Consider the following 25,658-nt stretch of genomic DNA (forward strand, 5'->3'; position numbering starts at 1 on the left):
TGCCTAGAGAACAGCAATTTCTCCAGATACCTACATCTTTCCATGTTCAGTCCATTTCTCTCATGCAGCTTGTTTCTGTCCTCAGATTCACTCCATGCATTTACATGTTCCTAAACCTCTTTGATGTATACTCACTATCACATTATTCATACATCTTTCCTCTTCCTCAATTCTACATTATCGTATCCAGGCAGTATGCTTACAATCTTCCCTGTCACTTTCTATTGCACAATTCCTGTCATAGACATCAGATCTCTCATCACCCAATTCATGCCATCATTCATACTAACCATGAATGTTATCCACATTCTTCCCTCATTCAGCTGCCATAGTCATACTTTATATTATTCCTCCAGGCATTTACTCCTCTAAGATTATGTTTTGCTTACCATGATTCATTGACACTCTATTCATTCCTTGCTCACCTGCATTCCTCTCTCTCTCTTTTCCAACACTCTACCTCCTTGTTCTCGCTTATCATTTGCCTTCCTCTTATCTCTATCCCTTGTTTCTGTACACTTCTCTCGACTTTCTTCCATTCCCTGGTTTGCCCATTTTTTCTCTCCTTCTCTCTCTCTCTCTCTCTCTTTTTCAACTTTCTCTCACACCTCCTGTTATCTGTCTCACATCAGTTTGTCATTCAAGTTTTCTAATTTCTCTCCCTTCATGTGAGTCAACTCATTTTTCATGTCTTCCAGTGCCTTTCTCATTACTTTTGTCTCTCTCTTTGAGCATCCTACCCTTGTTTGAGATTCACTGACACAGTCAACACCATTTTTAAGATCCTCCATATCTCCATTCACACCATGTAATGTAAAGTACGTCGTAACCTTATTCTCGTCTTCCTCCCCCCCCCTCAATCTTGCTGCTTATAACTCTCTGCCAACAGGCAGAGAGTTTCTATTACACACTATTGTTGCTACCAAACCAGAGATACTGATATTGAAATTACCCAGCTCTTCCCATTGTCCATTTTATGCAAACATGCACTCGCAAAACTGTAGTTTGTGATTCCCAGGGGAGGGATGCATTCACAGGTTATTTTGAGACAATCCACAATGTATTACAGTATAGAGTATTTTTCCTGTTATGTTTCAACAATGGCTTTTCTTCTTTTTGAAAGAAAAATAGTGAAATTGTACTCCCAAGTGATATTCAGAAACTCCAGTTTTTTTCTTCTATACTAGGTATGGACATCTTGTTGTTATAGACATCATCACAACCTGAAATCATCATACATCAATCATTCAGATGATATCACGATATCACAAATTAATATAGTTGAAAAGAGTGAATGATCTTTGTTATTGGAAATAAGAATCATCAGGTATTTTAATAGTTTACTTTCTTACTTATCCGTAACATAGAAATGTACTTATATCAGTGCTTCCCAAACTGAGGTTTGTCATTTGTAGGGGAGGGAAAGGTTTACAACTTATTTTGAGGCCATCCACAATGTATTACAGCAAGCAGTTTTAATGCTTAAAGACAAGAATTGTAAAGAGAGAAATGTTAATTAACAGGCCAAGTGAAGAATTTTAGAATATAAATGTGAAGTAATTGCCATTTCAAGAACCTAGTAATTACTTCCATATTTACATTCTACACTTGTATGTAACATTCATTTTATCTATTCCCATAGCATTTACAGCTGCTCTATGCAGTTATGCAAACATTGTCTTATTATAAAATATAAGACTTATTGTTTAATTGACCATATATTTAAAACGTACTTCTGTTCGTACAAATTGCCTACCGGTTTCGCTAGTAACTGACTAGCTTTCTCAAGGCTTGCACAGTACAAAAAATGGTAAATGCAAAAAGGTTTAAGAATGCAAAGAACCATTAGTACCTGTTAGATAGCTAAGGTAATAACACGTCGGTGATGTTAATCACAACAATACGATCACCTCCGGATTGACACATCACTTTTCAACTTCGAACCACACTATAGACTGGAATAACAGCTCCATGCCCTACGTAGACGAGGATTACAGACATCGAGCATTTAAAGAAACAGCAGTTGTACTATGTACGGGCAGTAACCTAAACAGAAATCAGGGGGCCATACTGAATGATACTTGGAAAAATTTAATTAATTCCCTCAGTTCAACAGAGCTACAGTATGCAAATAATCATATTATGCGTTTGCATGTAACACGTGTTCATGATACTGAGTAGATATGGCACGCAAACGTTTTACCTTAGCTACCTAACAGGTACTAACGGTTCTTTGTATTCTTAAACCTTTTTGCATTTACCATTTTTTGTACTGTGCAAGCCTTGAGAAAGCTAGTCAGTTACTAGTGAAACCGGTAGGCAATTTGTACGAACAGAAGTATGTTTTAAATATATGGTCAATTAAACAATAAGTCTTATATTTTGTAACATTTTATGACCAAAAACATGTACAATTTAAATTGTCTTATTATGTATGGATGTCTCTTTGTGTGGGTGTATGGATGTTCTTATCTTATAATTCATTACTTTTGCAGTGAATCCCTATGCAGCTTTAAGCTGAATTATAAAATTGATCGTGGAGTAAACAAAATCATAAAAATGTGAAATGTGGTAATAATCATCGCTGTGATTTATGTGAGGATAGACTGAATAAAAGCCATGTGTCCTAGGTGGTAATATACCATGAAATCAATTAATGAAACTAGTAAAACTTTACCAATCTCTTTTGATAAAAATATTTGGACTACATCAGATATTTCTAACTATAGATTTATATCTAAATATCTCTTCTGTAGTATGTGTAATTATATCATATAGATATATTATTATTATTTATGCAGGTAGGCCATGGAGTCAAAAGATTCATCACAGAAGACACACACTATCCATTATCACAACACCTATCATACATCTTAAACTTATTCACTGTTTGGGTGCTCACAACCACCTCTGGCAAATCCCTTTCACTCATTTACCACTCTAACAAGTAAAGAACCTAGTCTGCACACTCTTATACAACTTCCAAGTGTGACACCTCTTGTTTTACCCCTGCATACCATGTATTCGAAATTTTCTTGTCTGTTAATCTTCTAGCATCCCTTTAGTAACTTATAAGTTTCTATCATACCCCCTCCTCTCTGCCTGTCAGCTAAACTCTGCAACCCACACACTTTCAATCTGTCCTTGTAGAAACATGCCACAGACCTGTCACGAGCTTCGTCCCTCATTTCTGAATCCTCTCCACCATCTCCCAGTCCCCTAGAAACAAAAGTGACCAAATCTGTGCACATTAGTCAACATGTGGCCTAATCATAGCCTCATAAAGGAGGATAATAACCTCTATCTTTATTTGTCAGTGTGTTCTTCAGCATCCAAACAATCCTCTCAGCTATTTTGCAAACTCTTGCAATATTTCCTGTGAATTTCAGATCTCTATCCACCATCACTTCCAGATCCCTAGCATCATCAATTTCCTGTCAACTGGTACCATCAATATGATATGAAGTGTGTACTCTTTTCATCCCAAAGTGCATTAATTGCATTTTACAACATTCAACATTACAACATGTGGAAAAAGGACAACAACCATTGTCCTTTTTCCACACTGTCAATTTATTTAAATCATTCTGTAAGATATCTACATCACCTTTATCAACTATTGCTCTTCCTAGTTTTGGATCATCAGCAAACAACTAAATATCCTCCTTCAAATCTTCTGCTATATCATTAATGTGCAAATTAAAGAGTAGTGGTCCTCGGGTACTCCATTAGTCACCCTCATTCACCTTGATTCCATTCCAGCATCTATCACCCTCTGGTGTCGCTCTGTTATCCACACTTATGTTCCATGTGGTATTCTGTCACATACCACCATGTGAATAAGATCCTGTAGAGCAGTGGTTCTTAGCCAGTGTTCACCGGAACAGAGGGCCACATTTATACTTTTGGTGACCCTAGGCGCAACATCATTATGAGGCCTCAAAAGAACAGGTCTATTTCAGTTAATGAAATTCATTCGCATTTTTTTTAGTTTATTGAAAATAAAAGTCGATATTTCCATAACTCATTTTAATAAAATAAAAATAACACATTGGTATACATATATTTGCATTTAAAAAAGTATAAAAATAAATCACTTTAAATTTAAAAAACTAAAAACTAATAGTTTTTCTGGCTTTGGTTTTAGCAAATATCTATAATGTCATCATAAGTAACCGAGTCCATTTGATTCAATGCATAATAATGACACGTCACTTGTTTTAGTTTGGTGCAAGTTGCTTCTTAAATAATTTTTTATTCGTTTCAACACTGAAATTGAGCATTCAGCACTTGCATTTGAAATAGCCATCGTCAAAAATATTTGTTTATAAATTTATACATATTTTAATTGAAGGATTTTCTTCCTTTATCATTATTAAAAATTGCTTAACTTCATCAATAAATTTTTGTGAGTCAATATCAATCCTATAATTTTGTTCCACTCGACTGTTAAAATTGCTGTTTCTGGATTGTCAAAATGTTCAGCCAATGATGAGCTCTCTAATTTAGAAATAGGTGTTTCATGAGGAGAAATGCATAGTTCAAGTAATGCCTCTTTAATTTGTTTATATCCATGTTTCGAAGCCAACACAGCGTCAGCTCTTGCAGACCACCTAGTTTGCAGACCACCTAGTCTTTTAACTGTTAAAGATTTTTTTGTTCTAAACGTTTAAGGAGTATACCCCACCTTCTTGTTGAAGATGAAAAGTAATTATACAGGGTGTTCGGGATAAATTTGACATATTTATAATTAATTATATTTTTCCGTAAGTTACATGTATTAACACACACTTCTCTTCATTTAAAAGTTTGGACCCTTCTTCATTCATATACAAGATGTCAGAAAGGATGGATAGCTGGAACCCACCTGAATCATGGAAGAGAATAACTTGTATCATGATGATTCGTGCCCGCCATCAAAATAAGGATATTACGACTGCTGCCCAATGCTCCCTGAATACAGTAAAAACAATCAGGCATGAACTAGAGACTTGCAATGGTGACTACGAGGATGTAGCAAGAAGAAAGATCCCTAGCAGACGATCTGATTGCGTTCGTACAGCAGAATTCCTCGCAAATCTGCAGGAACAGGTGTTGAAGAACCCTGGCATTGGAATTAGGGCTTTGTTCGTGGAGTTGCTAACTGTAGTCAAGCCCTGGATAACAAGGGCAGCCAATGGTAGGCCGTATGTATGGCAGCAGGATTCGGCCCCTTGCCACACCTCTAGGAAAAGTCAAAAATGGTTGTCTGAAAATTTCTACGACTTCACCAGTCCAAATGTTTGGCCTCCAAACTCCCAGACCTTAACCCCATGGATTATTTTGTATGGGGCGCAGTTGAAAAAGACACCAATCGCACTTCCAGTAATACAAAAGCCCAGTTAATGGATAAAATTAAAACAGTTTTTGCGGCCCTTCCCAGGGAGACTGTAGCATCAGCTTGTTCGAGGTTCCGAAGCAGAATTGAAGCTGTGATCGATGCTAATGGTGGTTATTTTGAGTAAATCTTGTTGATAGTATTGTAATTAACTCTGCCTGTAATGTTTTTTTGTCAATTCATTAAATTTAATAGATACAAAGAAGATTTTCTTTTTCCTTACGAAACTGTCAAATTTATCCCGAACACCCTGTATATACTTTAAATAAAACAAAAATATTGCACTGCTTCCGGACGAGATTTTATGTCATAGTTCCCAAATTTAAGGAATGAATAGAGCATGGTATATAATGTGCAGAGGGACTGTTTTTGAAGCCTAGCTTGTAAACCTGTATAGACACCTTTCATATTGGCAGCATTATTATTATTATTACCCCAAGACCTCATGGAGTCAAAGACTCATCTGAGAGGTCCTTTGATCACACACACATCTCACCATACCATGTCTCACACACACTCAAACTCCTTGCAGACACCACACTCTCAGTCAAGGCATTTCAATCATTCACAACTCTATACGAAAAAAATCTGCCTCTCATTCCCCTACTCACACCCTCTTTATACAGTTTCCAGGGTTGACCTTGGTTCCCCCCTGATCTCCCACTATTCTCTATAGAACTTCTCCATCATTAATCCTATAACAACTGCTTACCAACTAGTAGGTCTCTATCATATCTCCCCTGTTCCTTCTGTCCAACAGACTCTGCAAATTACATCTTCCCAATCTTTCCTCATACTCGACATTCCAGAGGTCTGAAACTACCTTAGTCAGTTGCCTTTGTACCCTTTCCAACATCTCTTCATCCTTCTGAAAACCCGGTGACCAAATCTAGGCACAATAGTCCATATGTGGCCTAATCAAAGCCTTATACAACTGAACAAGAATCTCCCTACTTCTACACGTCAGTGTCCTCTGCATCGGAATGAATGCAGAGGACACTGACGTAGTGGCTTTAGATGTTGTGGCTTTACAAGTCTTCTTGTAAAGCCACAACATCTTCACTACTTTTTATCGTTCATCCCAACTTTGCATCATCTGCAAACAACTGAATATCTCCATCCAATCTTTACCAATATCATTAATATGCAAGTTAAACAGTAATGGTCCTAAAACAGACCCCTGAAGCACTCCACTAGTGACATTCCTTTTCCTGGATATCGCATCCCCATACACAACTTGTTGATACCTATCAGATTACCAGTCTCAATCCAATGCACTAATCTAATATCCAACCCCATCTGCTCTAGTGTGACTGTCAACTTTTCATGAGGTACTCTATCAAAAGCCTTCGCAAAATCCAAGTATATTACTGTGCATCCTTCTCCTCTGTCCAAGGAAGCAGTCACTTTATTGTAATAAGTAAGTAGATTATGAAACATGACCTCCCTTTAGCAAATCCATGCTGTCCATCAAAGATAATACCATTGTTGTCAACGCAACTCTGGATCCTATTTCTCACAAGCATCTCCAACAACTTAACCACAACACCTGACACACAGATAGGCCTATAGTTTGATACTTGAGTTCGATCATCTTCTTTATGAAGTGGCACAATCTTGCCCTCCTTCCACTCCTTAGGAACTTGACCAAGTGCAAGACTCATATTAAAAAAATATGTCAAGACAGGTGTCAACTCCCTGGAGCATTCCTTCAGAATATGTGGTGATATATTATCAACTCCCACAGCCTTATTTACATCTATAATAAATTTAGTTTAATCCTTTATCCAAGTGTGAGCAAACAAAGTTTGCGCCTGAAAGTATCTTCAGGACTGGGATAAGGTGGTACAACACCAGGCACTCCTTGCAAAGGTGGAGCAAGCTACCAACTCTCCTATCTCAGTATCTCCCATAATGCAAAACACATCTCCTTGCAGATATGTCTAATGTTATGCATTAAGGGAAGGGCCACAACCCAGACTAGTTTCGACCTTTATTAAGGTCTCTTCAGTAGGAGCCAGGCCCAAGTGGAGATATCAGGCAGAAGCATTAGCAGGTCATCTCTACCTATAGGAGTTGCCAAATGGTGTGCCACCCTTTTTTAATAAAGTACTCTGGATTTAGAAAAAGATGTTGAAAGTTTATTTTACACTTGGTTAGAGTATAATAAATTTAGTTTAATCCTTTATCCAAGTGTGAGCAAACAAAGTTTGCACCTGAAAGTATCTTCAGGACTGGGGTAAGGTGGTACAACACCAGGGCACTCCTTGCAAAGGTGGAGCAAGCTACCAACACTCCTATCTCAGTATCTCCCATAATGCAAAACACATCTCCTTGCAGATATGTCTAACGTTATGCATTAAGGGAAGGGTTGCAACCCAGACTATGGGAGATACTGAGATAGGAGTGTTGGTAGCTTGCTCCACCTTTGCAAGGAGTTCCCTGGTGTTGTACCACCTTACCCCAGTCCTGAAGATACTTTCAGGTGCAAACTTTGTTTGCTCACACTTGGATAAAGGATTAAACTAAATTTATTATACTCTAACCAAGTGAAAAATAAACTTTCAACTTATTTACATCTAGTTTTCTCAACTCCCCAAACACCTCTTGCTCACTTACAGTCAGTCTCTCCTCCCCATCTTCAACTGCTCTCAATCTCTCCATGAAGTCACATTCACAAGATTGAAAGATCTTTATGAACTGCTCGTTAAGTATCTCCACCACACATTCTGCAACAGCTGTCTTTATACCATTTTCTCCAATGAATGTCATCCTTATATAATCATTTTTTCTTTTGCTGTCTACATATCGAAAGAACCCCCCCAAGGATTCTTTTTGGCTTCATTAACTAACTGCTGTTCATACCTGTCTTTAGCTACTCTCACCAACGAAGTCCACCCTCCTTGCCTGGTCTTTGTATACCTCATGAAATTTGTTATTTCCACTTCTCTTATGCTGCCTCCACAATGCCCTTTTTCTCTGTATCACATGCTTAATCTCTTTATTCATCCATCTGACACCTACCTTATTTAACCTTCTCACCCTTGGAATACATTTAGACATTGCATCTACTAGATAGTTTTTGAAAATCTTCCAAGCTGCATTGATCTCTTTTCCAGCTAACTCCTCATTCTACGCTACACCTGCAAGCTGGCTCCTGAGCTCTTCATAATCCCCCCCCCCTCCTTGTAGTTCCACATATGCCCTTTTCTCACAGGGATGCTCGCACTGCTGGCAACCACCCAGGTAATCACCCCATGGTCACTCTCACCAATTGGTGGATGATTTGACACCTCATTTATAATTACATCCTCTGATGAGATGACCAAATCCAAGACCCTCAATCCTCGTGTGCCCTCTGTTACATACTGTCTGAGGTAGTTATCCCTCAAAAACTCAAGAAACGCATTTTCTTTACTTCCTGTTGCTATCTCATCATTCCAGTCTATATTGCCATAATTAAAATCACCCATAATGATCACCCTTTTCTTATTTGCTTGGCTAATTTCACTATACATTTCACTTTTACCACCATCCACATTCTTCTTCTTCTTCTTATTGTGCTATCTTCTATCGAAAGTCAGCGACCATCTTGGCGAACAAACTGCGCTCTTGTGCTAATCTGAGCAGTTGTGCACTGCTCAGATTATTTGTATTTGCTGTTTCTCATGATGTGGCCAAGATATGATGTTTTTCGTTTCTTGATTATTTGTACAAGATGTTTAGCTTTGCCAATGGTTTTTAAGACCTCTTCATTGGTTATTTTTTCTGTCCATGATATCTTTAGCATTCTTCTGTATAGCCACATCTCAAAGGCTTCGATTTTCTTGATGGTTGTCGCCTTCAATGTCCATGTTTCAACTCCATAGAGCAGAATAGACCACACGTAACATTTCATCATTCGACATCTGACTTCCATGTTTAGGTCTTTATTGCAGAATAGTGTTCTCATTTTCATGAAGGACTGCCGTGCAACTTCAATCCTTGTCTTTATATCTATTTCTGGATCCCACCGTTCATTAACCCAGCAACCAAGATATTTATATCTTGACACTTGATCAATATTTTTCCCACAGAGTGTCAGTTTCATTGATGAGGCTGGATGTTTGCTGATGATCATGTATTTTGTCTTGTTGATGTTTATATTTATTCCCATTCTTTAGCTTTCTATGTATACTCTGTCAATGAGTTTTTGGAGATCCATAACATTATCTGCAATTAGCACGGTGTCATCTGCATATCGAAGGTTGTTAACAATCTTTCCATTTATTGTGATTCCCTCTGAACATTCTTCCAATGCTTTTTTAAAGATTACCTCTGCATATATGTTGAACAGGAGTGGTGAGAGCACACATCCTTGTCTCACTCCTCTTTTGATGTTAATATCACTGGTGGTAATGTTGTCTAATTGAACGGTAGCTGACTGATTCCAATACAGATTTGTTATTAGTCTTATGTCTTGTTCGGCTAGCCTTATTTGTTGAAGGACTTCTATCAAGTTAGTGTGTCTGACTTTGTCAAATGCTTTTTCAAAATTTATGAAACACATAAAGACAGATTTCTGTTTTTCTATGCATTTTTGTATCAATATTTGGGTACAGAAAAGGGCCTCTCTAGTACCAAAACCATTCCGAAAGCCAAATTGTGTTTCACTTAGAGTTTCTTCACTTTTCCTATAAATACGATTCTGAATTACTTTCAGAAATATGTTTAATGTTTGGCTCATTAGACTAATAAGTCGGAAGTCACCACAGGAATTCTCTTTGGGTTTCTTTGGGACAGTGATAAATGTAGATGTGAGCCAATCTGATGGAAATTCATCACTTTCATATATTTTATTAAATAGTTTTTCAAGAAGTTTGATGTTATCTGGTTCTATTAATTTTAAAAATTCTGTTTGCACATCATCTGGTCCACTGGCTTTTCCTGTTTTACTTGTTCGTATAGCATTCTGTATTTCGCATTTCATGATTGCTGGTCCTTGAATGTTATCTTTTATATTTATAGGCTTCTGTCTAATATCATTGAAAAGTTCTGTTACATATTTTATCCAAATCTGTGCTTTATTCTCTTCTTCTAGAACTATTTTTCCCTTTTCGTCTCTTAGAGATACTATTTGCTTTTTCCTCAGTTTTCCAGAAATTTCGTTGATTTTCTTATAACAGATTGAAATTATCATGTTTCTTCTGAAGCAGTTCAATTTCAGTACATAAATTTTTCATCCAATTTTCCTTGGCTTCTTTTATTTTTTTCTTGATGATGTTATGTGTTTCTGTATACCTGGCAAGGTCTTTGTTTTTGTACATTCTTCTTGTATCAATAAGAGAAAGAATCTCATCTGTCATCCATTCCTGTTGTTTTATATTATTCACATAACCTACTTCTTCAATACTTGTTGTTACGATGGCATTCTTTAAGCTATTCCAAAGAGATTCCACACTTTTATGTTCTTCTGTGTTAATCTGTTGTAATCGCAGGTTAAGCTGTGTCTTGGCACTTTTATTTCTGTTCGGGTCTTTCAGTTTTCCTACATCAATTTTCTTTTTCTTCTTTTGTGATTTTTTAGCTGATTTTAAAATAAAACGTACTTCTGCAACTATGGGATTGTGGTCTGATGAGATATCTGCTTCAGGATAAGTCTTTGCACTCTTTATACTACTGTGGAATCTTTTATTTATCAGTATATAATCAATTTGATTTCTGACAATGTTATGTTGGTTATCTTGAGGCGATTTCCAAGTGTCTTCTGGGCGGAAGTTTAAACCACGTATTTGATATTGTTAGATCTTCTTCCTGACAAAACTGGACTAGGCGATCTCCTCTGTCGTTTCTGGTGCCTAAGCCATGTTCGCCAACAATTTCTCCATCACCCCCTCTTCCCACTTTTGCATTGAAGTCACCCATCACTATGTTTATATCATGTTTCTTTGTTAGGTTTTTAATCTCTTTTAGGTGTTCATAAAACTCTTCAACATCTTCTTCACTTTTGTCAGATGTGGGTGCATAAGCTTAGATGATATTTATGTTAACGGGGTTTCCCTTAAGTTGTAACAGCATTATCCTTCCAGATATCCATCCACATTACCTAGTCTATAACAACATCCCACCAAGTATTTGATTCCATTCACCTCTATCTCACCATACTGCCTCAAAGCCACTGGCACTATTTCCATCTTGCATCTCTACTTTGTATGGACATAATCATGGCTTTGCCTCTGCACATTTTTTTCTCCAAAGATAATTCTAATTTTTTTTAATACTACCTCTTCTGAATATAAGGAATTATGTTGTGTAATACTGATGAACCCGATAAATGTTTCTCTAATGTCAGAATTTGCGGTAACGTACTTAAATATAATAGCTAGTTGATCGTTATGGGCAAAATCTGGCGATGAATCGAGTATTATTTAAATTATAAGCAGCTTCCCTAATTTCTGATATTAATATTTCAGAGCCATGAATTCATCACAAGTTTGGTAAGAAAGATAATTTGATCTGCCAGAACCACAGTTGGCATACATTTTCATGTGATGTTTTAAAAAAATCATCAAATTCACTTAACATGAACACGATAAATAATTTCTGTAAAAAAAAATAACATTTGTATTGCCCCTTAATGCTAGCCCTAGTTTATTCAGTAACATAATGGTAGCTATTATTCTTTTTAAAACTTCTCCAATAATTTTCTTCAGATTGTATTTGTTTTATCAATTCAGAATCAATCCAAAGAAAATTATTGGAGAGGTTTTAAGAAGAATAATAACTACCATTAAGTTACTGAGTAAACTAGGGTTAGCATTTAGAGGCAATACAAATGATATTTTTTCTGATTCTTGCAGAAATTATTTATTTCTGAAGGATCTTTTTCTTGCACATATCGCAAAATATTTTCTTTTGCAATATGTACACATCGCTCATATATGCTCAGTAGAACACTCATGATCACATAAGGTTTGTGTTATATTTCTCCAGTCATTAAAACCCTTCATTAAGCTATTATTTGACTTAGAAAACAATTTGTAAACAAAGCAGTAAATTGCTTTGCTGGTTTCTGTAAAAATTACCCATTCTCGTTTCTCCTTTTTTCCATTTGCCTTTTTACAGTGAAAAGGTGATTCGTTTAAGGTGATTCATTCAGTCAAGGTAACCGAATCAGTTGATATAGTAGAATTACTGAGTGAGCACTTTGCAAGAGTATATCATCCTGGTGGTGACATTGCAGAAATGGAAGAACCAACAGCTTATACGAGAATTGTGGTGAATGAAGTGGAGGTGAATAGTCTATTACAAAACCTCAGTGTCAATTCATCTACAGGATTGGATGGTATACCAGCTCGTGTCGTACGAGAAGCGGCTAAAGAATTGTCAGTGCCTTTGACCATTTTGTTTCATTTGAGTCTCGGATCTGGGTTAGTCCCAAGGGGTGGAAAGAGGGGAAAATAGTTCCACTGCATAAAGGAAGTTCCAAGACTGCTGTTGAAAATTACCGGCCGATCAGCATATCAGGAATTGTTGTCAAGGTCTTGGAGAAAATAGTCAAGAAAAAAATACAGGATTGGATAGATGAAAATGGGATATATAGTGGACAACATGGTTTTGTGAAGGGTAGATCATGCCTCAGTAACTTGCTCACGTTTTATAGCACAGTGACCGCTGAACTGGATAAGGGTACTGGGTTTACAGTGATTCTACTGGACCTTGCTAAGGCCTTTCACAGGATACCACATGGAATTGTAATCAGTAAACTGCAGCATATGGGGATGAATATAGGGTTGGTGAGATGGATAGGAGGGTTGTTGATGGAGAGATATCAGAGAGTGGTTTATTCAGGAGTAGAGTCCAAAAGATGGCCTGTGACTAGTGGTGTGCCGCAGGGTTCTGTTCTTGGACCACTACTTTTCAATTTGTTCATTAATGATATAGGAAAGGATCTGAGAGGAATTGTTCATTTGTTTACGGATGATGCAAAGTTGGGTAGGGCAATAGTGAATGCAGATGATGTCAAAATTTTGCAAGATGATTTGGATAGTTTGGAGGGCTGGGCTTAGGAAAATGGATGTCAATTTAATGTGGCAAAGTGTAAGTTTATGCATTTTGGGGTGAAAAGATTTGCAGCAGTATATCACATTGGTGGAACCGTACTCTGGGAGATTGATGAGGCTAGGTTTGGGAGTGTTGGTGGATAGGGGGTTGAAGTTTAGGGGGGGGGGGGGAACTTGCAAAAGTGGCTAAATCAGCTCATCAAATCACTTGGTTGCTGAAAAATACTTCAACAAGCAGAGACAAACAGGTTATTGTTCCTCTGTATCGAGCCTTGATAAGACCCCATCTAGACTACTGTGCCCAGATATGGGCACTAGGGTTTCTTCTCGATGGGGAGGAGGTGGAGAGGATCCAGAGATGAGTGGCCAAGATAATAGCAGGACTATGGAATGAACCTTACGAGAACAGGTTGAAGATTTGTGGGTTGCAGAAATTGTTCGATAGGTGGAAAAGGGGTGATATGATTGAGACATTCAAATTACTGAAGGGTTTCTATAAGATTAATTCAGAAGATATTTTTGAGAATAGGACTGGTAGTGGGAGGACTAGGGGCCATCCATGGAAGCTTGGTAAGAGTGTGGTTAGCAAGGGTGTTAGAGCTAAGTTTTTTACTTGGAGAGTGGTGAATGAGTGGAATAAGCTGCCAGAGTCTGTTGTGGGTGCCATGACTGTAGATGAGTTCAAGGTGAAGTATGATAGATACTGTGTGAATGTTGAATAGTTGTTCTTGACATGGTGTTGGGCCTCCCTTGATGAGTCTAAGGACTCCTTGGAGCTGCCCGTAATAATAATAATAATTTACATTTTTTACATATGTTCTATTGATTTCTGTGTATTCTTTTAAATTTTCGATTTTACCAACATTCTGAGGTATATTTATTAAAATATGCTTGATAAATTGTTCATTAATACTAATTGACCATCACACTGCTATATCAGTAAGATAAGAGATAGCTTGCTTGCTGGTAAGTAAGCTCCAACTGAAAATTTCTTCAAAACCCCCTTGATTTGTTTCATATACTTCTTTCTCTCCTATGTTTTCTATATTATTTTGATGTTCTTCATTTTCACTTTCCTCTACTCCTGATACTGATACCAATGTTTCACTTTCCTTCCAAGAAGTTTGAGGTACAACTTCAGTTCTATGAAATTCTTCACTTCATTTTCAGAAGAACTTAAGTAAGAAAGACAAAATTGCCTCTTTTGACTATTTAGATGTTTTTCTTTTCTCTGAGTCATTTTCTTTTACCAGCTCCAGATTCAAACTTTCTTGGTATCATTACATGTATTATACTATCAAAAGTGAAATAAAATATTTATCAAATCAAATGAAATATTTATCAAATCCAAAATTTGATCAAAATATTTCATTTGATTTATCAATCAGTGTATTTATCAAATTTTGGTAAAATTTGATAAATACACTGAGAAGTCAGCTTTTAGCAGTAATATGGCATGAGAATTTGAAGGGGAGAGATGATGGTGCATGGGGAATTGTCAAGGAGTATTTAAGGAAGTCTGTATCCGACTGTATTCCCACAGTCAGGAGGAGAAATCAAGTAGTAGTAAGATGGATGAATAATATTATTAAGATATTATTCATCTTTATCTGCAATATTATTATTACAGATAAAGAAAAGGTTGTGGTAGAAATATGAAGAAAAAGGTGATGAGCATTCCCAAGAGTACAAGGTACAGGAAAAGAGGGTTACCTGTATGATAAGGAAGGCCAGAGCTAATTATGAGAGGAAGCTAGATGATGAGTCCAAAAGAAATCCTAAGGAGTTCTTTCACTATATGGCTAGTAAAAGGAAGAATAACTATGGAAGGATGACTTTAAAAAGTGTTGATGGTAGGGAAATTATAGAAGCAAATCAAATAGTTGAGTTGCTCAGTGATCATTTTGCAAAACTGTACCATCTTGGTTGTGATGGTGCAGTGCCCAATGGATCACTGACTGATGAGTCTAGAGATAGACTCAAAATAGAGGTGCATAGTATATTACAGAACCTTAATGCTAACACTGCCATTGGGTTAGATGGCATATTGGCCCGTGTGTTACGAAGAAAATGTGCAAGAGAATTAGCACCTCCTCTAACCAGGCTTTTAATTTAAGCCTCAGTTCTGGCAAAGTTCCAATTGAGTGGAAAGAGGAGAAATTAATTACACTGCATGAGGGGAGGCTCCAAGACAGAGGTAGCAAATTATAGACCACTCAGTATATCTGGAGTAGTGGTTAAGGTTTTGGAAAAATTGATAAAAATTAGAATTCAGGACTGGGTGGACAGCAATATGATACTTTATGAGGGGCAACATGGTTCTGTGAAGGATAGGTCTTGCCTTAGTAACTTCTCACTTTCTATAATAAAGTAACAGTGGAGTTGGATAAAAGAAATCCTTACTTAGTGATATTGCTGGACTTTGCCAAGGCATTTGAACAGGATTCCACATGGAACTCTGTTGCATAAATTGGAGCAAATGGGTATGGATCCAAAGCTGGTGATTTGGATTACAGAGTGACTGTTGGATAGATATCAAAGAGTGGTTTATGGAGGAGCTGAGTCCAGGTGACTAGCAGTGTGCCTCAAGGCTCAGGTTTGAAGCAGTTTATCCCATGGGATATCATTGTATACCTTTTCAAAATCAATAAAACTTAATTATACTTTTATAAAGTGAAAAAAAGTCTACATCAAGCTTGTTTTCCTCCCTTGTTTTCTAAGCTTGCTTAATCTGCTTGGTCCTCTATTGCTTAATTTGTACATTAATAATATTGGAAATAAGTTGAAAGGAAATATCCACTTGTTTGCTGATGATGCAAAATCACTATGCAAAAAAGGCGATAGTCAAATCAGATTGTGTAGATATCTTGTAGGATGGCTGTCAGTTTAAGGTGGCTAAGTGTAAGGTGATGCACTTCTGCAGGATATTACATGCTGTATACTATATTGATGGAACTAAACTGCAAAACATTGACGAGGCAAGGGACATGGGAGTTATTGTGGACAGAGAACTTAAGTTAAAAAGGCATATTGCAAAGGTTGACAAACCATCACATCAAATTACATGGTTGTTGAAGAATACACTAACAAGAAGGGATAAGGAAGTATTTGTCCAGCTTTATAAGGCATTAATAATAATACTGCATTTGGACTATTGTGCACAGATCTGGTCACCTGGATTTCTTAGTGATGAGGAAATGGTGGAGAAGATTCAGAGGCGAGTTACAAAGATTGTTGCAGATCTGTGGAATGTTTCCTACGAGGAGAAATTGAAGGTCTGTGGGCTCCAAAAACTAGCTGATAGACATAGGAGAGGAGTATGATAGAAGCATATAAATTATTAAAGAGTTTTTATAGGATTGATACTGATGACTTTCTTTAAGACTGGTGCAGGAAGGGAGAGAAAACGAGAGGCCATCCCTGGAAATTGTGTAAGAGTGTGGCTAACAAGGGTGTTAGGACTAGATTTTTTGCTTGGAGGGTTGTGAATGGGTGGAATGTATTGCCAGAGGTGGTTGTGAATGCTTCATCTCTGAATGAATTTAAGGAGAAGTGTGATTAGTGTGTCAATGTAGGGTCTCCTGCGATGAGTCTTTTGACCCCATGGATAATAATATTATTTATGTTAAAAGCTAAAAAATACAAAAATAGAAACAGTAGTATCTTGGTATGTACTGTGTTACTTGGAATTTCCTTTACTGTCCTACGATATTTGACCCTTTTTTGCTGCAGAGCTTATTGTATCTCTTCCCAAGAATAAAAACGAATTTCACATTTGCAAAAATAATCAACCCTGAAATGACCGAGATCAGTCTTTGCAATTAATCTGTTTAGTGATAGTAAATTTGCTGTCTTTTGTTCTTCAAATCAGTGCAACAGAACAAGACAACTTTATGTTCTTTCACTTTACTGACAATATAGAAGAATGTTTTTCCCGAATTTTCAAATGTAAGGTTTTAAAATCTGGCCCCATAGAGAGGGAGGCCCCAGCCTGCGTCTTATGGTAAAAAAGTGGTTACAAGTGTTCCTCCAGTGAAAGATGTCACATGAGACATTTCTGAGCGTAATTGGCTACTCTGAATAAAAATGCTGAGGGAATTATTTCTGTTATAACAGAACAATTAACAATATTGGAAGAAAAGATTTCAAGTTACTTTCCTTCCTTAAATACACACAATATGACTGGCGAAATCCATTTGGCACAGTTAATACGTTGAGTTGTGAATTTTCGTTACAAGAAGAAGAACAATTAGTTACCTTGTCAATGGATTGTACTCTAGAAATGAAATTCTCTGAAATAACTCTTGAGGAATTTTGGACTTTTGTCCAAGCCGAATACCCAGCTCTCTCCACAAGAGCACTAAAAATTTTGTTAGTTTTCAGCATCATATTTGTGTGAGCTCAGTTTCTCAATATTAACCAATATAAAATCTAAAAAGCATGAAACACTTACTAATATAGACAAAGAGATGAGGGTAGCTATGTCACATATTAGACTTAATATTGCTGAAATCTGCAAAAGCCGACAAGCTCAAGTATCGCATTAAAATAAGGTCCATTTTTATAAAAGACAAGTTCACACATATTTTTATTCTTAGTTTTATGACCCTAATGCTTTTGGTGTTCCCCAAATTTTTCTTATAATCAGAAGTGTTCCATGACTTTGAAAAGGTTAAGAACCACTGCCGTAGAGTATCAAATTCCTATCTGCCCATTCCTGATTTTTACTTTTAATTAATTAACCAACATTTCCAGTACTTTAATTACCACTCAAGAGATACTAATTAGTCTGTGATTTGCTACTTCTAGAAGTCTTGTAGCCACCTTTACGCAATAAAACTGTTTTACCCTCTTTCCACTCCCTTGTAACCCTTCCAGAGTTGAAACTTAGATTAAGCAACCTCATCAGAGACATTGCCAGTTCACTTGCACATTCTCTTATCACACAAACTGACAAACCATCTAGGCCTACTACTGTATTCACATTGATATTTTTCAATATACTGAGTACCTCCAGTTCAACTCAATTCTCACATCAGTCTCTGTCACATCAATAACCACAAAGTCACTCCCCCTGGATGATATATCCTTACAGAGTTATCGCTTAGTAACTGAACTATTTCTTCTGCTTCTGTCACTTCCCTACCATCAGCACTGAGTAAACTTATCTTTCTATAATCATTCTTTCTCTTACTTGCTACATAGCAAAGAAACTCTTTTGATTTACTTTACTTTGAACTGCTTAGCTAATTTTCTCTCAAACTTCTTGCTGTTGCTTTATGTTGCTTGTGAGTATGCTGATCATATTTTTGTCTATATTCTTCCCACAATGTTTATTTTTTCATCTCTTGCTTGATATCTCTACTCATCTGCTTAACCCACACTTGATTTAATCTCCTGACTGTGGGTATTCAGTCCGATACTGCCTCTCTCAAATGATCCATGAAAACTTCCCATCGCTACTGACATACATTGTAGCTTCTTATGCTATGGCATTGCTCCAAGCTGCCACTTGTTTGTCATAATTGCCAGCTTTGTGGTTCCACATAAATCTTTTCTTGACTGAGAATTCAACATGTTGAGCAAACTTCCAGAACAAAACTGTATGGTCACTTTCCCATATTGGCAGTAGAGATACTTCTGTAATTATAGATAGATCTTCTGATGCTATTACCAAATCCAACACTCAAACCTGTTGTTTTCCCCCCCCTTCCATAAAATGCTGTTGTAGGTAATTATCCCTATTTACTGTATAAATTCCATTTGCCATGGAAAGAAGAAATTCTTTCCAATCTATATTCTCATAGTTGAAGTCTACCATGATAATTACTTGGTCTGCAGATGCATGTCATCCACAGCTTCTTCAGACCCCCAGGTCTATAGCAGCAACCAACATTATATTTTGTCTTATTAGCTTCCATCTCACACCAGATAGCCTTAAATGAACCATTTTCCTCCGATCTACAATCTTCCTTGAAGTTCTTCAGTTGTCATCCACAAGCATGGCTCTAGGACAGAAGTTTCCAATTTTTGACCAGTCTGTATAACTGTTGTTATGGTCAAGGTCTTAGAGAGATTGGTTAAGAATAGAATACAGGAAAGGGTTGATGGACATAGCATTCTTTATGATGGTCACCATGGATTTGTAAAGGGTAGGGGCCCTGTTTTAGCAATTTACTTGCATTTTATGATAGAGTAACTGGTGTGTTTGATAAGGGAGAATCATATACAGTGATATTCTTGGACTTTGCAAAAATGTTTGATAGATTACCACATGATAAGTTGATGTACAAGCTGTAGAGGAAGGGAATAGATAGTATATTGCTTAGATGGATCAGAGATTGGCTCTCTGAACAATACCAGCAGGATGTGTATGATGGAGCAGTGTCTCAAAAAAAGTAGGGTAACCAGAGGCATGCCCCCCCGGGGTTTTGTTCTTGGGCCTCTGCTGTTTAACTTGTTTATAAACAATATATCATGTAAACTAACTGAGGATCTTCAGTTATTTGCTAATACAAAGTTGGGAAGAATTATAAGTAGCACTGGTGATGTGAATTCCCTTCTGGAAGATTTGAATAGGCTTTTTACTTGGATAAAGGAGTGGAGTTGTAGTTTTAATATCAATAAGTGCAAGGTGTTGCATTTTTGGAGTGCAGAAATATAAGACTGTGTACTATATCAATGATGCCATACTGCTGGGGAAGTGAATGAGATTAGAGATTTGGGAGTGATGGCTGACAGTAGACTGAAGTTTAGAGGACATATTGCTAGTGTTGCAAAGGCTGCACATCATAGTGCTGCTATGATAAGAAGTACTCTAACATGTAGGGATAAGGAAGTGGTACTACACTTGAAGTATTTTGCTCACATCTGGTCACCTAGTTTTCACTGTGATGTGGACACATTGGAAAGGGTCCAGAGGCAAGTGACTAAGAAATGTCAGGAATGTGGAATGCTTGCTATGGAGAGAGGTTGAAGAATTGTGGGTTGCAGAGTTTGGTGGAGAGGAGGAAAAGTGGTAATATGATTGAGACATTTAAGTTAGTGAGAGAACTTTATCAGGTTATTCCAGATGAGATTATAAAAAATGTAGAAGGCAAGAGGGAAAAAGAAGTCATCCCTGGAAGTTATATAAGAGCATGGTGAAGAGGGCTGTGAGGAGTAAGTTTTTTTACGTGGAGAATTGTCAGTGAATGGAACGCATTACCAGAATCTGTTGTTAATGCTAGGGGTATTAAGGATTTTAAGATTTGTTATGATAAATATGTTGTCAGTTCAGTGAGTCTGCTGACTCCATGAAGGGTGCAATAATTATACTAATATCCCTCCTCCTGCCCTATCTTCTCTGAAAATGCAATATCCCTTACATTCTATTCTTGTAACTACGTCATTCTGTGACAACCAAGTCTCTCTGATGCCAATAATTTTTGGCAAAGATGAGCTGACTAGTGTCAAAAACTCCTCTTCTTTATTTCTGATACTTTGGGCATCCATGTACGTTTCAAGATCCCCTTGGTCCCACAGTTATCCTTATCTAATATCATTATCTGATAATTCAGATTCGAAACTCGGGAAACTGTACCCAACTCTTCACAGTCATTCCTTAGCTCGCCCTCATTTGTCTCAGAATGGCTAGACACATGCTTGATTGCTTCCCCCCCCCCCCTAATTTCTCTAGTTTTCCTTGTTTTGCACTTCCAACCTTTCACTGAACAACACTTTATCCTAACTTCTATCTCTAAAACCATTTAAGTGCTGTTCTTCAGGCATATATAGGTCCTTTCATCCATCAAATTCACTCCACACATCTATAATCTATACACCATTCCTCCTACACAATCTCCTCATTGGCATTCATGCCCTTCACAATTCTGTCCTATCATACAAGTGCAGCAGACTTACTATCTTTACTTTCTCACTCTTCATTTTTACTTCTTCCAACAACTCTTTCATATCCTGTCTCATTGCATAATTTTCACTTTTCAAATCATTTGAGCCTGCCAAAACAATTAACTTTACACTTACAATTAGAACAATTCACTTTACAAAAAACAGTGACCATGAGGTAATTACCTGGTTGGTTGCCAGCAGTGTGAGGACCGCTGTGAGAAAAGCGTATATGTGAAACTACAAGAGGGGGGGGGGATTATGAAGAGCTCAGGAGACAGCTTGTGGGTGTAGTATGGAATGAGGAGTTAGCTGGAAAAGATATCAATACAGCTTGGAGGGATTTTCAAAAACTATCTAGTAGATGCAATGTTTAAGTGTATTCCATGGGTGAGAAGGTTAAATGAGGTAGGTGTGAGATGGATGAATAAAGAGATTAAGCATGCAATACGGAGAAAGAGGGCATTGTGAAGGCAGCATAAGAGAAGTGGAAATAAACAATTCCATGAGATCTACAAAGACCAGACAAGGAGGGTGACTTGGTTGGTGAGGGTTGCTAAAGAGAGGTATGAACAGCAGTTATCTAATGAAGCCAAAAAGAAACCTAAGGAGTTCTTTCGATATGTAGCCAGCAAAAGAAAGAATGATTATGGAAGAATGACATTGATAGGAGAAAATGGTATAAAGACAGCTGTTGCAGAATGTGTGGTGGAGATACTTAATGAGCAATTCATAAAGGTCTTTCAATCTTATGAATGTGACTTCATGGAGAGATTGGGAGCAGTAGATGATGGGGAGGAGAGACGGACTGTAAGTGAGAAAGAGGTGTATGTGGAGTTGAGTAAACTAGATGTTAATAATGTTGTTTATTTTTTAACGATATATATTAGAACACAGAAACTAAGTAAATAATTAATTTATTAACTTATTGCTGATATTTTGCTGGTGTTATAACCAGCATCTTCAGAGCACAAAAACACAGTTTTTGTGCTCTAAATATCAGCAATAAGTTAATAAATTAATTATTTACTTAGTTTCTGTGTTCTAATATATACCGTTAAAAAACAAACAACATGTTCGACGAACACATAAGTCTGTCCATACGTTTAGATGCTAATAAGGCTGTGGGACTTGATGATATATCGCCATGTATTCTGAAGGAATGTGCTCGGGAGGTGACACCTGTCTTAACATATATTTTTAATACGAGTCTTGTACTTGGTCAAGTCCCTAAGGATTGAAGGAAGGAAGATTGTGACACTTCATAAAGGAGGTGATCGAACTCAAGCATCAAACTATAAGCCTATCGGTGTGTCAGCTGTTGTGGTTAAATTGTTGGAGAATCTTGTGAGAACTAGGATCCAGAGTTGGGTTGACAACAATGGTATTATCTTTGATGGACAGCATGGATTTGCTAAAGGGAGGTTTTGCTAATTTTTAGTAATCTACTAACTTATTACAATAAAGTGACTGCTTCCTTGGACGGAGGAGAAGGATTCACAGTAATATACTTAGATTTCGCAAAGGCTTTTATCATGAGTACCTCATGATAAATTGATAGTCAAAATGAGGTTGGATATTAGATTAGTGCATTGGATTGAAGACTGGCTATCTGATAGGTATCAACAAGTTGTTTATTGGGGAGTGGTATCCAGGAAAAGGAAAGTCACTAGTGGAGTGCCTCTGGGGTCTGTTTTGGGGCCATTACTGTTTAACTTGTATATTAACGATATAGGTGAAGCTTTGGATGGATATATTAAAATTGTTTGCAGATTATGCAAAGTTGAGATGAACCATGAAGAGTAGTGAATATGTTGTGGCCTTACAGGAAGACTTGAATAAATTGAGTGATTGGGCACGGAACGGAGATGTGAGTTTAATGTTGCAAAATGTAAGGTTTTAAAATTTGGAAAACAAAGATAGGATGCAGAATTTATGCTTGGTGAGGATATGTTGTTGGAGGTGGAAGAAATAAGAGATCTGGGGGTGATAGTGGATAAGGATCTGAAATTTAGGGGACACATCACCAAAATTGTGAAGACAACACAAAGGCTTCTGGGAATGATGCGGAAGACACTGACGTGTAGAAGTAGGGAGATTCTTGTTCCGTTGTATAAGGCTTTGATTAGGCCACACATGGACTATTGTACCCAGATTTGGTCACCTGGTTTTCAGAAGGATGAAGAGATGTTGGAAAGGGTCCAAAGGCGATTGACTAAGATAGTTTTTGACCTCTGGAATGTTGAGTATGAGGAAAGATTGAGATGTAATTTGCAGAGTCTGGTGGACAGGAGGAATAGAGGAGTGATAGAGACCTACAAGTTGGTAAGCAGTTGTTATAGGATCAATGCTGGAGAAGGTCTATAGAAAATAGTGGGTGATCGGGGGGGGGGGGGGGAAACCAGAGGTCATCCCTGGAAACTGTATAAAGAGGGTGCGAGTAGGCGAGTGAGAGGCAGGTTTTTTTCGTACAGAGTTGTGAATGATTGGAATGCCTTGCCTAAGAGTGTGGTGTCTGCAAGGAGTTTGAATGTGTTTAAGGCACGGTATAATGAGCTCTGTGTGTGTGTGTGATAAACGGACCTACCAGATGAGTCTTTGACTCCATGAGGTCTTGGGGTAATAATAATAATAACTTGTTCACTTCTTTCTTCTGCAAACCTTCAGCTTCACTAACATTCTTTATCTATATATTTTCATGAAAACGCATGTGTAGCTTTTAATATTTTTAGTACTTCATTGTAAAAGAAAAATTTTTTTGTTTGCTAATGGAGAATGAGATCCTTGCAAATTTCAGAAATTATAAGTGGAGAAGGATATGATCCACAAGTCAGAATAGTTTGGGAAGTGCTGTGGGTACAAATTTAAAACTTACTTTATATATATATATATATATATAAAATCTTCACTAATACAAAAACAAAGTTTTTTTCCTTTTCAGTGTAATAGAATCAGGTGAAGAAGCATGCCTTCCATGGTTTCATTTCCTACTTCCATTCTTTATAAATTACACATAGCTTTTAAATGCATTTTAAATGGGGTGCTTAAGGGTCAAAGCTATAACTGACAGGAGACCTCCACATAGCCTTTACAGGAATGCGGAGAACCGACCAGGGCTTCTGACCTAATGTCCAATCCTCACCTTCTCGTGGTGCACTCTGTTGGGTATATACCTGGATACTGAACGAACGAAAATGGGCTGGCAATTTGGGATTTAGCTGACCAAATTGTATTCTAATTGGCTTAAACCAGTATAGAAAATGATAGTACAACATGATAAAATTTCATGCCAGCTGGGGCGTCGCCCGGTTAAACAAGGCCCCAGTTGTTTTCGCCAGGGAACCAGGGCGAACAGCGAAAAGTCAGCTACTGGAACAAATCTGAAAGCACACCCCAACTCAACATCACCAGAGTTAAAGATCAGTACTATCAACATAAGAAGCCTGAATGGCAAAGAAATGGAGCTAGCTGATGAATTAGATAAGTACCAGATCGACATGATAGGGGTGACTGAAACAAAAAAGACCAAAACTGGTGAGATCTTTCTGAACAATAAATACAAAATGTTATATTCAGGAAATAACAATCAAGGAAAAGGAGTAGCAGCCATAGTATTAAATATTAAATATGAGGCTAATCTTTGAATGGAGGCAGTGTCAAGTAGAGTGATGTGGGCAAATATCAGAATGGGGAATTGGACAATGAGACTTATTTGTGCCTATGGCCCACAGAAGGTTCTACTAAGGTAGAAGTGGTGGAATTTTTTGATGCTTTAGAAAAAGCAACTGACATAATGAAAAAGGAAGAGTTTGTCCTTGTTGGGGATCTAAATAGCAGAGTAGGAAATGATTGTCAGACATACAAAAATATTTTGGGAAAATTTGGAGAAAAGAGCACAGCCAATAATAATGGCAAATACCTGTTGGATATCTGCTCAGGACATAGACTGGTTATTACTCACACCATGTTCCAACATAAAAAAATGTGCACAAATTCACATGGAGAGAAGAGGCAAGGAATAAGAAAAGTCTCATTCACTATGTTATTGTTGATAGTGATGTTTTCTCCCTGGTGCAGGACACCAGAGTATACAGAGGATTTGAAATTGGAAGTAATCACTATTTAGTCTTGAGCAGGATAAAATTGAATTTCATATCGAAAAGAATAACATGTAAGAAAGTTTTAAAGCGAATAAAAGTCGAGCAGCTCTCAGATGTGAACTGTAGACTAAAATAGACAAAAATTATTGAAGAAAAAATGAAAGAGTTTGAGAACAGGTGCCAAACCTTGGAGATTCAGTGGCAAGCCTTGAAGAAAACCCTGATTGATTCAGCCAGAGAGCCATGTGGTGA

The 25,658-nt window shown here is 37.3% G+C and overlaps 1 protein-coding gene across 4 annotated transcripts in view; it reads left to right on the forward strand.

The window, feature by feature from the left end:
* The window catches only part of LOC150093183 (phospholipid-transporting ATPase IF-like), a 799,705-nt gene that overhangs the window by 756,654 nt on the left and 17,393 nt on the right, over positions 1 to 25,658 (forward strand). The window contains exon 28 of one of the 4 annotated variants that reach the window (XM_090413775.1): positions 1,188 to 1,327. The exons of the other annotated variants lie outside the window; for them this stretch is intronic. Within the exon in view, the coding sequence (XP_090269901.1) occupies positions 1,188 to 1,298 (111 nt within the window). The 3' untranslated portion in view covers positions 1,299 to 1,327. The remainder of the gene's footprint in view (positions 1 to 1,187; positions 1,328 to 25,658) is intronic. 4 annotated transcript variants of the gene reach the window in all.

Source organism: Typopeltis vanoorti, chromosome 24 (assembly GCF_054136105.1).
Source record: "Typopeltis vanoorti isolate ZY-2024b chromosome 24, IOZ_Tvanoo_1.0, whole genome shotgun sequence".
In the NCBI taxonomy this organism is placed as follows: domain Eukaryota; kingdom Metazoa; phylum Arthropoda; class Arachnida; order Uropygi; family Thelyphonidae; genus Typopeltis; species Typopeltis vanoorti.